The 12,469-nt window shown below is 52.0% G+C and overlaps 1 protein-coding gene across 2 annotated transcripts in view; it reads right to left on the bottom strand.

Moving 5' to 3' along the window:
- The window catches only part of RASSF5 (Ras association domain family member 5), a 73,505-nt gene that overhangs the window by 5,446 nt on the left and 55,590 nt on the right, over nucleotides 1–12,469 (bottom strand). For both annotated transcript variants that reach the window (XM_019976771.2, XM_019976772.2), the window contains one exon: nucleotides 884–994. In XM_019976771.2, the coding sequence (XP_019832330.2) occupies nucleotides 884–994 (111 nt within the window). The remainder of the gene's footprint in view (nucleotides 1–883; nucleotides 995–12,469) is intronic.

Raw genomic sequence — 12,469 nt, 5'->3', positions numbered from 1 at the left:
GAGTTTCACACCCCCACCCCGCCTCTGCTGACCTAGGGATGCTGGCAGGGCAGCGGCAGGAGAAGGCCCGCAGGACCTAGCTACTGCTGCGGCTTCCCCTCCCCAGGGACTCACGCTGCTTGCCCCAAATCCCCCGCCACCAGGCAGATGGGGCGATTGCCTCTGCTGAGTCCCCAGGCCAAGAGGCAGGGTCTGGAGTGGCCCTTCTGGTCGTCCCCTCCAAACCAAGGAGGAGCTCTGTGATAAGATCCTAGGAGAACCAGAGCACTGAATTTCCTCCTCCATCTCTCTCTAAAACCCTCTAGGCTTAAAACTCAGTACCTCTGCGACTGGATTGTTCTGGCGTCCATTCGGCTGACGCCCCAAAGAGCCAGTTGCCAGCAAACACCAGCAGGGGGCAGGGCTCCTCCAGCGTCTCCCTGAAGATGGCCTCTCTGAACCAGCATGAAGCTGGTGCCCTCCTCCCTCTGAGCTCTGCACACTCAGGCAGGCTGCCCCAGGCACAGGATGTGAGGATCAAGAAGGGGAGGGCTGCCTGCTCCCCTTGCCTAGGGCTTCCTGGGCCCCTAGTCACCTGCATAGCCTACATGTGCTTTGACACATGGGCCCTAACGTATTTTATACTGAAGCTCAGAGAGATTAAGGTTTCCCAAAGCTTCAATTTAGAGAAAGAGCCAGAGACGGAATCTGGGTCTCATTCCATACCCCAATCTGTTTCCCCAGAGCATGGACAGCCCAGGTCTTGGCCTCACATAAGCCTGGAGGCCTCCAGAGCCCCAAAGAAAGGGGAGCGCCGTCCCGGGGAGGGGAGCCCCAGGATTCCGAGGGGGAAGGGGGTGTGAGCGAGGTGGGGCAGGGATGGGGAGTGGGCGCGGATGCTCACCAGCTTCATGCCCAGGCAGTTCTTCTCCCGGGCGTTGTAGCTCTCAATCTTCTGCTTGATCTCCTGCAGAGTGGGCGGGCGCTGAGGCTCCTCGGGGGGCTTACAGTCATTCTGGAACAGACACAGATGTGAGGGTGGACACATGCATCACACACGCTTCTCAGGATGAGAAAGGGAGTGACCGCTTCCGCCCAAAGGCCTCTCCAACCAAGAGTAAGTAAGCACCAGAACCACGGAGCAAATGGGATGGACTCAGGCTGAGAACAATTGAAGGTCAAATGCCAGCTGTGGTAACTGCCTGGCCGGCTACCCCCAGGAAGTGGCTGAAACCTTTCTTGGTGCCAATCTCCTTCGCCCGTGAAATGGGGGCCATACCCCACCCTTCAGGCTTGTTGCAAGACGGACACATAGGCACTGGCTATGAATCTGCTGAGTCAGCAAAGCTGTTTTGCTCATTGAGGGCTGCTACGGAAAGATGCATTCAGATGCTATGGGAGACGCAAAGACACGCAAGCCGTAGTCGTCTCCTCAAGGAAGTAACAATACAGCTGGAGAGAGGCGTGCACACACGGTCCCAGCGTGTGCTGAAGGGAACGACAGCAGTTCTTCCACGCCGAGTGGGCCAAGGGCACACGGACATCAGCTCAGGCCCCAGGGCTTCCCTGGTGGCTCAGACAGGAAAGAATCTGCCTGCAATGCGGGAGACCTGGGTTTGATCCCTGAGTTGGGAAGGTCCCCTGGAGAAGGAAATGGCAATCCACTCCAGTATTCTTGCCTGGGAGATCCCACGGACAGAGGAGCCTGGCGGGCTACAGACCACGGGGTCTCAAAGAGTTGGACACGACTGAGCAACTAATACACACACACACATATACACACATATACACACACATATGTACACACACACACACACACACACACATATGCGTATTTATCAAACGAATGCACAACTGGTGGGAGCAGGGGGCTGCAGCCTTCTCTGATAACCGAGGGGATGACGCTTCTCTGCTGGGGCTCAGGGTTGGCCTGGGTTTACCGAGAGCCTCCTCCATGCCAAGTGCTCGGTATGCATTGTCTCAGTTAATCCTCAGAACCAAACTGCAAGATCGAGTTTATCACCCACATTTCACAGGTGAGACAACCGAGACTCAGAGGAGGTTAGGAACGTGCCTCCAGCCCTACAGTCTGCAGAGCTAAAAGGGAGTCTGTTCTGCTGCGTTCTTCCCACGACACCACAATGGATTCTTCTGACCGCACCCCTGCCCCAGACCCCCTGCAGGAAGAATGAAGCTGAGGACGTGAAGCTCAGTGTCCCGGGGAGAATTCTGGGGTCTCAGCAGCTCTATCCGCCTGTCAGTTCCCCGAGTTTCTCTCGAGTCCGCTGCCGCCCACCCTCCTAGCTTTGTCTTCATGTTGTTCCTGGGCAGCTGAGCGTGCGGGAGCCACAGTTTGCGGGAATAAACAGGTATGTCGAAATCGGCCTAGAATTTGCCTGTCTCAGAAACCCAGGGGACCCCAGGGCGGGTTGGGATTCTCCTTTGGCAAATGAGGAAACTGAAGCCCAGAGGGCGATCATTTTCTCCTGGCTGCCATCACGCAGCACCAACCTGTGGGCGTCTGTCTGCTTTGGCTGGGGAATTTCACAGCCATGCTGCCATCACAGCATCACCCAGCTGAACACGTCGGATTCCTGGGGCAGAGCTGCCCATCTCACCAGCCCGTGGGAGACAAGTCACACTGAGCAGGACACCTTCACTTCCTGCTCGCACTTTCCAACCCCACAGGGCCGGTAAGACATCAAGCTCGGGCTGCGGGGGGGGAGCTGGCGTGCCTCCCACACCCGGCCCTCAGCGCGGAGATGCACTGACGCCCATTTTCCATCACAGCGTCTTCCGCGGGCCTGTCTGCCCCTCTCTGTACTCTTCTCTGAGGAGGCTGGTCAGAAGAGCACTGTGCATCCACACACTATCTCCTACACACTAAATGTGCTGTTCCTATTTTAAAGGTTACAGACAGAAGCTCAGACGCGTTAAGGAACGCGTGTGTGGTCCCACTGCTAGTAAGCATCTGCGTGGGGCCTGTCACCCAGCCCGTCAAGTCTGCCTGACGGTGCTCTTCTCACCATGTGGTCACCCCAGGACAGCCCACATCTGCCGCCCCCACAGTGATCACTGAAATTCCACGCTCTGAGGCGGGGATGAGCAGCTTCCTCACCAAGACCGATACATTACTGACCTGTGAAATGTTCAGCTAAGGTGTGTCTGATTGGTGGGTCCCCAGAAGCTTCAGGACCTGGGGCCACCGTGTCACCCATGAAGATGTCAAGGAGGGACTCCTGTCTCCCGGCGGGAAGCACCAGGATTCCAGGAAAGGGCTCGCCCTTCTCCTATGTGGCCACTCAGATCCCTGGGACAGGTCCATCGAGGACCACCCAGGAGGAGTAGTCCCTGGGGGACTCCCTTCTGCTGGAGGGGAGTAGCAGCTGGTGTGAGCTGCACATCTGTCTTCATTCGCTGTCGACTTGCTCCCCAGGGACCCTCACAGTGAAGCATCTCATTCCTTGTCCCTCCCCACTTGGTTCCTGGAGACCTCACCCCAGCCCCCAGCCCGCTGGGCACCTCTTTATGGGACCAGGTGCGCCTGCTGCCCTCTGAGAACTTCCAGTCAGAAAGGCCAGCATCCAGTTATTATTACACACGCTGTATTCCTTTCATCTATGAAACATGCAGGCTCCTGCTCCTTAGGGGTTAACAGCCTTCTCAGGCTCCTCTATAAAAAAGAGCTAAGTGATGGAGAGAAAACTCTAGCAGCTCCTAGAAGATCTCTCTCGGTTTCCAAATGAGCTACAGCCATTTCCCTGTTAGAAAGGGCAGCTGCATCATGGCTTTCAAAGGCCAGTATTCCAGCCTATTTTTGAACAGTAAGAGTCAGAGCGGACTTAACCTAAAGATTTTCCTTCCTGTTCTCTTTCCCATCAGCAGACCATCTATCCCCCGCTTCCCACCGCAAACCTGGGGAAGTGACGCAAGGGGCTGTGGGCACCCTCTGCAGGACTGACGCAGAAGACAGCCGTCCTGCTTTCCGCCCCATCCGGGAGTGCCAGGAGCCCTGTCTGGCCGGCACGCTCGATCTCCCAGCCTCAGACGGCAGCATCCCAGGCTGCTGCCCACACCAGGGCTGGCAGGCAAGATCTAACCCGTGGACTGAATGAATCAGCTCCCGAAGCAGCCAGTCAGCCAGCCATAGCCAGCACCGTCCGCTCCCCTTTCCCATTCCAGAGAGGGCAGAAAATCTAGACCAGTGCTTCTTCAACTTGCGGCACGTGGACTCCTCTGGGGGAGCCTCAGAAACACAGCAACACCTGGGCTCCCTCCTGGAGGTTCTGATTTAAGTGGTCTGGGGTGCAGCCTGGGCAGACGGATTTTAAAAATCTCCCAGGCGATGCTAATGTGCAGCAGTGTTGGAGAAGAACTCCCAGGCAATTTCAGACCTCCAGGGTCCCCATCCAGCTGCAGGGTTAACACTTTGGCACCCACAGGTATCCACCGCCCCCAGGGTTTACCGAGAAGGCAATATCCAGTGTCTGCAGTCTTCAGAAGGTAAGTCAAAGACCCCACTTTCTATTCACCTGCCGAATTCTCAGATCCTCAAAGTGAAAGATTTGCCTATATCTATGGCTACGAAGCTAGAAACCAGACAGTTTTGTTTCCGGGGGTGGCCCAAGATGGAGACAGAATGGGAAATTGACTCTGTTATGGTTTTAAAAATACAGGCATTGTCCTGCGAGGTGTCTCTCCCAGGAGGCTGACACATCTCGGTGTCTCTGGCACGGATGCTCTGATGAAGCTCCTGGCATGGGTGGCAGATGGTTGAGCTGTTCCTAATGCACCCAGCACATCCAGGGCACTGGTGAAAGCAGATTTGTGTTCCTAGGCCCTAAGCCATGGAAAGGACAGTGTCCTCTCTCAACTCTCAGGGTTATTGGGGCACAGCCAGGTGAAGAGGCTGGGTGCTAGGCCTCAGAGTAGAGACGCATCCTGAGACAGTGATCCTCAAACTTTTCAGTCTAAGTAGCCATCACACCAAAAGAAGAGAGGACCATCCTCTGGTGGTCTGGGGCCCATCTCAGAGCAGATTTACCCCAAGCTGAAGTTTACTTTAAGAAAAAACCCAAACACCGGCTAATCTTGCATTTCGATCAATGATATAAAGTCTTAATTTGGGTCACTGGGAAGTGACCCAGTGAGCTGAGAAGACGCTGAGTGAAGCTGGTGGCTTTTAGTCTCCCCTGCTGAACACAGGGAGGCCCACGAAGCCCCAGCAACGCAGGGGACCCCCAGAGTGAGGAGTGGGCTGAGGAGAACCTGCTAGAGCCGTCAGATACATTCAGGCCTTTTTTTTCTTCTGGACCTAAATCACACAAACCACATTTTTTTTGCCAGAAATTTCACTTTTCCTGTTTTTAAACTCATCCGCCTCTCCTTGCACACTGCATTCACCATCTTACTCCTGTCTAAAGTCCCTCAGCTCTCAAGGCCTCTCTGATCATCTCAGCCCTGAATGATAACAACGATGCTTTACTGTTATTTACTGGCTAGCTCTGTGCAGGTACTGTTCTCACTTAGCCTGTCCTGTTGGCTCATTTCACTCTCACCACAAGTTCACGAGAAATATACACTTATTATGCTCATTTCACACATGAGGAAACAGCTTTAACCCAGGAAGGTTAAAGCTAACCTACATCCAAAGCTAACACTACACCGTCCTGCACTTAAATCCCATCTACTTATACTAACCTCCGAGTAGACCACCCAGCTTGGCTTTTCTTCCCAACTAGGCTGAAGCTCCCTAATGACTTACACCATACGTAGGTCTCTGCTCTATGCCAGGTGGCCCTGGGCACGAAGCAGATAATAAATGTTTGCTGAAGAACTTGCAATGGCCCCATTGCCATGTGGGGAGAAAACAGTCTCACTTTCTGCTAGGAATTACAGTGCGGTGAGTCTGGCACTGCAATCTGGACTGAGTTCTGTGAGAGAAGCACCCCTTTTCTCCACTCTGGAATCCCAGAGCTGAGTTCCAGCTTGGCACAGGTTAGAGGCTTAGGCAACACCTACAGGATGAGCATGAGCCTGTGTTCAGATTCTGACTCCCACTGCTAACAAAGCGATCTTGAGAGAATTTGAGCGTGTCTTTAAGCCTTAGGTTCCTCATCTCTGTGAATCATTTATTGTCTCATACTGAAGTAAAGGTAAAGCCAAATGAAATAGGGGGCATCCTGGAAATGATCGAACCCATCCAAAGACATGCGCTCTATTACTCCAGGAATACAGAGTCCCACCTCCGTGAGCCAACCTCATTTCTCACTTTCCTGGAGCACTCCCTTTAGACTGGCCCCTGTGCCAAAGGGTTTGTTCATTCCTTTCTCTACACTAGTGCTTAGCAAATTTTCTGTAAAGGCCAGGCAGCAAATATTTCAGGCTCTGCAGTTTATCTAGTCTCCATTGCGACTCGTCTCTGCCGTGGTAGCGGACAGTGATCACAGAATGAGTGTAGTTTCAATAAAACTTTATTTGTGGATTCTGGCCCACGGACAGTGGTTTGCCACTCTGGTCTACTCTGCTGTCTGTGTGGTCTCTCTGCCTAGAATTCACAACCCCCATCTCCCCTAGCTCCATCTTCTCTGTGTAGGACGTTTCTCGGGCCTGCTGTGATCTCCTCATTCTCTGCTCTCCTCATCTCTTAGATCCCCGACACTTGAATTCCCCAATGGAGAAAGGCACATACAGGTTTGAACTGATCCTCAACTTTCTCCTGATAGCATGGTTGTCTGCAGTGTATTTCCTTCCGCCCACCACCAGTGGATGGGCCTCTGGCAACTTCACTCTCACTTGTGGACGCTGTCCACAAGTAGACAAAGGCTTTTCACTTTATCGGAGTTCGCTCTCTCCACCCTTCCCTCATGAGGAGGTAGCAAGCTGGCTGAGGAAAGGTGCAGGCACGCTCACCACTGGCTCAGAGACACTCCCAGACACCAGCCCCATGACCTCAAAGCCTCAGATTCCCGTCATAGCAAACCTGCAAATCCCCACATGCCATGGACCTCTGCAGCTGCCTACTAACATTACCTCCACCACTCCAAGAACCTGGGGAGGTGCCTTCACAGCCTGTATGGCTACTTCAGCATCGAATTATGCACTGCCTTTTATTGTTTAATTATTGTTCCACATGTGTTAATCTCAACTCTCCAGTTAGACACTCCCTGGAGGGAGTCAGATGTGACATCTGAGGATTAGTCTTCTTTTGCAGCCCCTGCAGGGGCTCAGTGGAGATAACTAGGCTGACCTCCAAGGGCATGACAGATAAATAAATACCTGCTGATTGAGTGGCAGGGAAAGAGTGGACTAGCTAAGCTGGTACTCAGCCCTGCAAGGACACCAGCCAGGACCAGGAGCACCTCACACCGACCTGCGCTGCGAGGGGCACATGCCGAGAAGGTGTGGGCTGTGTGGGAAGCTGTCAGCTCTTGGCAGCTTCTCGCTGAGGATGAACACAAGACCATCAAATGATCTGTAACCTCTGGTGAGTCACTTCTCCTCCCAGGGCCTCAGTTTCCTCACCTGTGAAATCATGAAGCCAGACCAGAGAAGCTCTAAGGCCCCTCTGCAACACTAAGATTTTACACAGAAGGTGGGACAGGGTGGTTTCTTTCATCACTGCTTCCTCTTCTGTTTCAGAGAACTGGGTGTGGGCTGGGGGCCTCTTCGAGGAGCGCTGGGGCTGGATGGTCCGAGCTGCAGCAGTGATGACGGGTCTACGGCCGCGCTCAGAACCTGCCCAGCGTTCCTCCATGACTTGACTTTGCTCCTTCCTTGCCACTGGCTTCTCTATGTGTCTGCCAGACCCCACGCTGCCCGAGTTCGAGTAGGTCCACACCTTCTGAAGTCACACAGTTCAAGAAAGCAAAACAAAAACTCTCCCGGAAGCTGGTCACCATGAGCCTTTGCCACATTTCCTCTTTCTTAGCTCTTAGCAAATCTGTCAGCAGCAGTTCTTGTGCCCCTTGGGTGGAAACCATCTCCAGCCTCTGTCTGGGAAGAGAGCCTCTGGCAGCCGCTGCAGGGGAATGACCACCTATAGACACCTTCCGCTCTGGTCTGCTCCCCACAGCCAGCCTGACCCCAACCCTGGGGTCTCAACTCAGCTCATCCTAAGAAGGAACCTCTGAAGGAAAGGAGTGGGCACCTGCCGGCTGGGCTGGGTTCAGAACACCCTGCTCGATGTCCTGGTCACATTGAAGGCTCACTGGCCCCTTTGTGATAGCCTAAATCAAACGGGAAAGAGGAAGCTGGTGGAGCTTCACCACAGGTCCTGATGAGCTGGGTTCCCAGCCTCACCCATGGCAGTGGGTTGATTCTCACAAGTCCCTCTATGGAGCTGTCCAGTGTTCCGAAATAAAAGAACCAGAAACTCCTAAACTATGGTCCCTGACAGGTTATTCCCAAAAGGGGAATAGGAAGGAAGCATGCGTCAGTTGCTCAGTCATGTTTGACTTTTTGTGACCCCATGGACTGTAGCCTGCCAGGCTCCTCGGTCCATGGAATTCTCCAGGCAAGAATACTGGAGTGGGTTGCCAGTTCCCTCTCCAAAGGATCTTCCCAACACAGGGATCAAACCTGGATCTCCCACATTGCAGGCAGATGCTTTGCCACCTGAGCCAGCAGGGACATGGAGCCTTCTGAACAAGCAGAAAGTGAAAGTGAAGTCGCTCAGTAGTCTCCAACTCTTTGCAACCCCATGACTGTAGCCCACCAGGCTCCACTGTCCATGGGATTCTCCAGGCAAGAATACTGGAGTGGGTTGCCATTTCCTTCTCCAAGGGATCTTCCCAACCCAACTCCAAGGGATTGAACCTGGGTCTCCTGCATTGCAGGCAGACTCTTTACCCTCTGAGCCACCAGGGAAGCCTAACAAGCAGAACAAGCAGAACCATGTGGAATTTGAGTTGCTTTGGGGGGATATAGAGGAGAAGCAATTAAAAAAAAAGAAAAACAAAACAGAAGGAAACTAGAAAGAGACTGAAGTCACCAGAGACAAAATATGGAGCAGATGGTCCATGTGGACAGTCAGTCAACAGTGACGGATTGAACTGCTCGTGGGTTGGGGGCTGTGAAAGGCACCTTGGGACATGTGCACCCATCCTTGGAGCCCAGGGGTTATCGGAGGAGGGGAGACAGAGACGCATGGAGGAGGGGAGACAGAGACGCATGTCCTGTGGACACCAGAAGAAGCATGGCGCGAGCTGGGACCAGCCTGGGTGCAACCCAGGCAGCCCAGCCCAGCTCTGAGTGTAGGGGGGTCCTGCCCGTGGACTCTGGGCTGCCAGCATGTCCCAGAGCCATCCTGGCATCCCTCGTGTTTTCACACAGCCCTCTCAGTCTACAGGCAGGAGCAGGCCGTCTGGAGTAGCAGGAGCCCCATGCAGGAGGCTGGGAGAGCCCTGTGCCTGGGAGCTGAGGCATTTCAATTCAGGCCTGCAGTTACCTCATCATCTTAGTGAGGCATTCTCAGGGTTCACGGTCATAATCTCATTTAGTCCTCAAAATAATGAGGGGTATGTTGCTACCCACTGAGCCATGCTGCCGGCACATCTGGCCGTAGGTTGGCTTCTGCCAGCCATACCCTTGGTTGTCTGTGAACGTGGGCAAGTCAATCTCACTGAGACTCAGGTTGCTTTGCCTGAGAAATGCAGGTAAGCAGGTCTTCTTTATACATTTACTGCAGAGATGGACTGGGATCGCACGTCTGGAAGCGCTTAGCACAGTGTAAGTACATAGTAAGCGCTCAATGAATGGCAGCCGGCACACAGCCATGGAACCCGCCAGCAGGATCAGTAGCATACACCTGGAGGGCAAAGAGAAGTTTGGCTGTGGGGACTGATCCTCCCCCAAGAAGACGTGGAGTCTTCTTCCTCTGACCCTGGACCCCTGACAGGCCTTTCAGTCTGGCCCACATTATGACTCTTGGATATCTACTTTCCTCTTCAGGGCTGTAGGCCCCTTTCTCCATAAAAAAGGTATTGGAAATTATATGTTCCAATTGGTATAAGAATAAATACATTAATGTCATAAAGTACTTCCTTCAACTTAAAAATTCATTTTTTCCTCCTGATTTTAAAAGGAATGAAAATATTTCTGTGGGCGCCTCAAATATTTCAGGCCCCTGGATAAGCAGGGGGTGTCTTCAGCTCGAGTCCCAGGTAGGGTGACCAGCTATCCCAGTTTGCTTGGGACTGAGTTTTCTCAGGATGTGGGACTTCCAGTGCAAAATCAGGAGAGTCCTGGGCAAACCCTAGCCCCTGGGACCCCCTCTCAGTCCTAGAGGGCCTCGCTCCCTCTCTTCCTCTGTCTCCTCTGGGCCCAGGACACTGCTTGTTCTTCCGTCCTCCATAAAGCTGCATCCTCGCACTCCACCCGGGAGGGGCTCCAGACAGGCCCTGCCCCTGCCCCACCCCGGCCTGGCCTGGACACAGGTGTGCTGGCTTCTGCTCAAGATCAGCACACTTCCCTGCAGCTTGGACACAGAACGGAAGCTTCGTGAGGGCAGAGACGGCCTTGTTCACAGACACAGTTCCTAGAACGGCACCTGGCGCACAGGAGGGGCCATTAAATATTTGCTTAATGAATAAAACACCAAGAAGCAATACGACACACACATGCACATGCACACCAAACCCCAAAAACAGATCTAGGGAAATGAAAGGCTCCAGAGTTGTCTAAGGGGCCCAGAGGATTCCTGCTGCACGGCTAACCATCTGCTTACTCCTGGGACAGTAACTAGAAAGAGGAGATGCCTGGACTCTATATCCAAGGGTGGATGATGCAAACTCCTTCCACTTCTGTTCTCCCCTCTCCTGGGCCTTCATGAAGCAGGCCCCTCTTTGTAGCTCAGAGGTCTAAAGTGTGAATCCAGGCAGAATGGGGTGACACCCATTCTGCTTCAGAGGCCACAGGAATTTTCCCTTGGGTCATTCTCTTGTGCCCTCAAGAGTTTCTAGGACATGAGAAAGTCTGTTTTTCAGTTAGTTTTCCTCACTGGATTTCCTTCTAGGTCCCTGTCCCCTCTGTCTCCCTGACATCTTAGCTTGATCATTCGGGATGAGAGGTTTTCCTCTTCATCTGAGCCCCCAGAGCTGATATATCTTTTGGGGATACTTTTCCACTTCTGTCTAGAATTAGTGGACTTTTAAACAACAGCAGCTTATGCCCCAATTATTCCAGCACTGGCTTCATCTTCTATATAGTAGCATGAGCTGTCTAACCCTATCTTCGCCAGTAGACCATGAGCACCCCAACGCCAGGAGCATTTCCATCTCTGTGTTCCCGGAGAACCCAGGATGAGAGCACTGCACAGTGAATCAGGGAAGATGGTGGGCAGGGTGAGTGAGTGGGTCCCCACACCTCGGCCCAGACTCCAGTCCCTGCAAAGGCTGGACTTGGCTCTTTTAGAGTCAATTTAAAGAGGATTCCATTGCAAATCATATGTCTGAAAAGGGAATCAAGATCCAGAATATATAAAGAGCCCCTATAATTCACAACAGAAAAACAACAGCCCCATTAAAAATGGACAAAGGAATTGAATAGATACAGTCTTCAAAACATTAAATAGTCTTCAAAAGATTAAACATGAAATCACCATATTATCCAGCTATTCCACTTCTGAATAAACCCAAAGAAGTGAAAGCAGGGCCTGAACAGAGATTTGCACACTCATGTTCATAGCAGAATGGCTCTCAATAGCCAAAACGTGGAAGCAACCCATTGATGGATAGCTGGATAAACAAAATGTGATACATACACACAGTGGAATATTACTCATCCATAAAAAGGAAGGAAATTCTGACACATGTTACAACACGGATGAACCTTGACAACATTATACTAAGTGAAAGAAGCCAGTCAAAAAGACAAATACCTTATGATTCCACTTATATGAGGTTCCTAGAGTAATCAAAGAGACAGAAAGTAGAATAGTGGTTGCCAGGCACTGTGGGGAGGAAGCAAAGAGGAGTCAGAGTCTAATGGGTACAGAGTTCAGAAGATGCAAAAGTTCCGGAGAGGATGGTGATGATGGTGGTACAAACATGTGAAGGTGCTTAATGCCACAGAAATACACACTTAGAGATGGCTAAAATGATAATATACATATGTTTTATATATATATAATTACAATAAAAAAAAGAAGATTTGCAATATGTAAGGCAAATGCTAACAAGTGTGAAAGGGGAAATTAACAGTAACACAATAATAGTGGGCAACTTTAATACCCCACTCACACCTATGGATATCAACTAAACAGCAAATTAGCAAGGAAACACAAACTTTAAATGATACAATGGACCACTTAGACCTAATTGATATCTATAGGACAGATCAGTCGCTCAGTCATGTCTGACTCTTTGCGACCCCATGAATCGCAGCACACCAGGCCTCCCTGTCCATCACCATCTCCTGGAGTTCACTCAGACTCATGTCCATCGAGTCAGTGATGCCATCCAGCCATCTCATCCTCTGTCATCCCTTTCTC

This window comes from Bos indicus, chromosome 16 (genome assembly GCF_029378745.1).
Source record: "Bos indicus isolate NIAB-ARS_2022 breed Sahiwal x Tharparkar chromosome 16, NIAB-ARS_B.indTharparkar_mat_pri_1.0, whole genome shotgun sequence".
In the NCBI taxonomy this organism is placed as follows: Eukaryota; Metazoa; Chordata; class Mammalia; order Artiodactyla; family Bovidae; genus Bos; species Bos indicus.
Note: the sequence above shows the minus strand (reverse complement) of the source record. Positions and strands in the feature narration are given on the sequence as shown.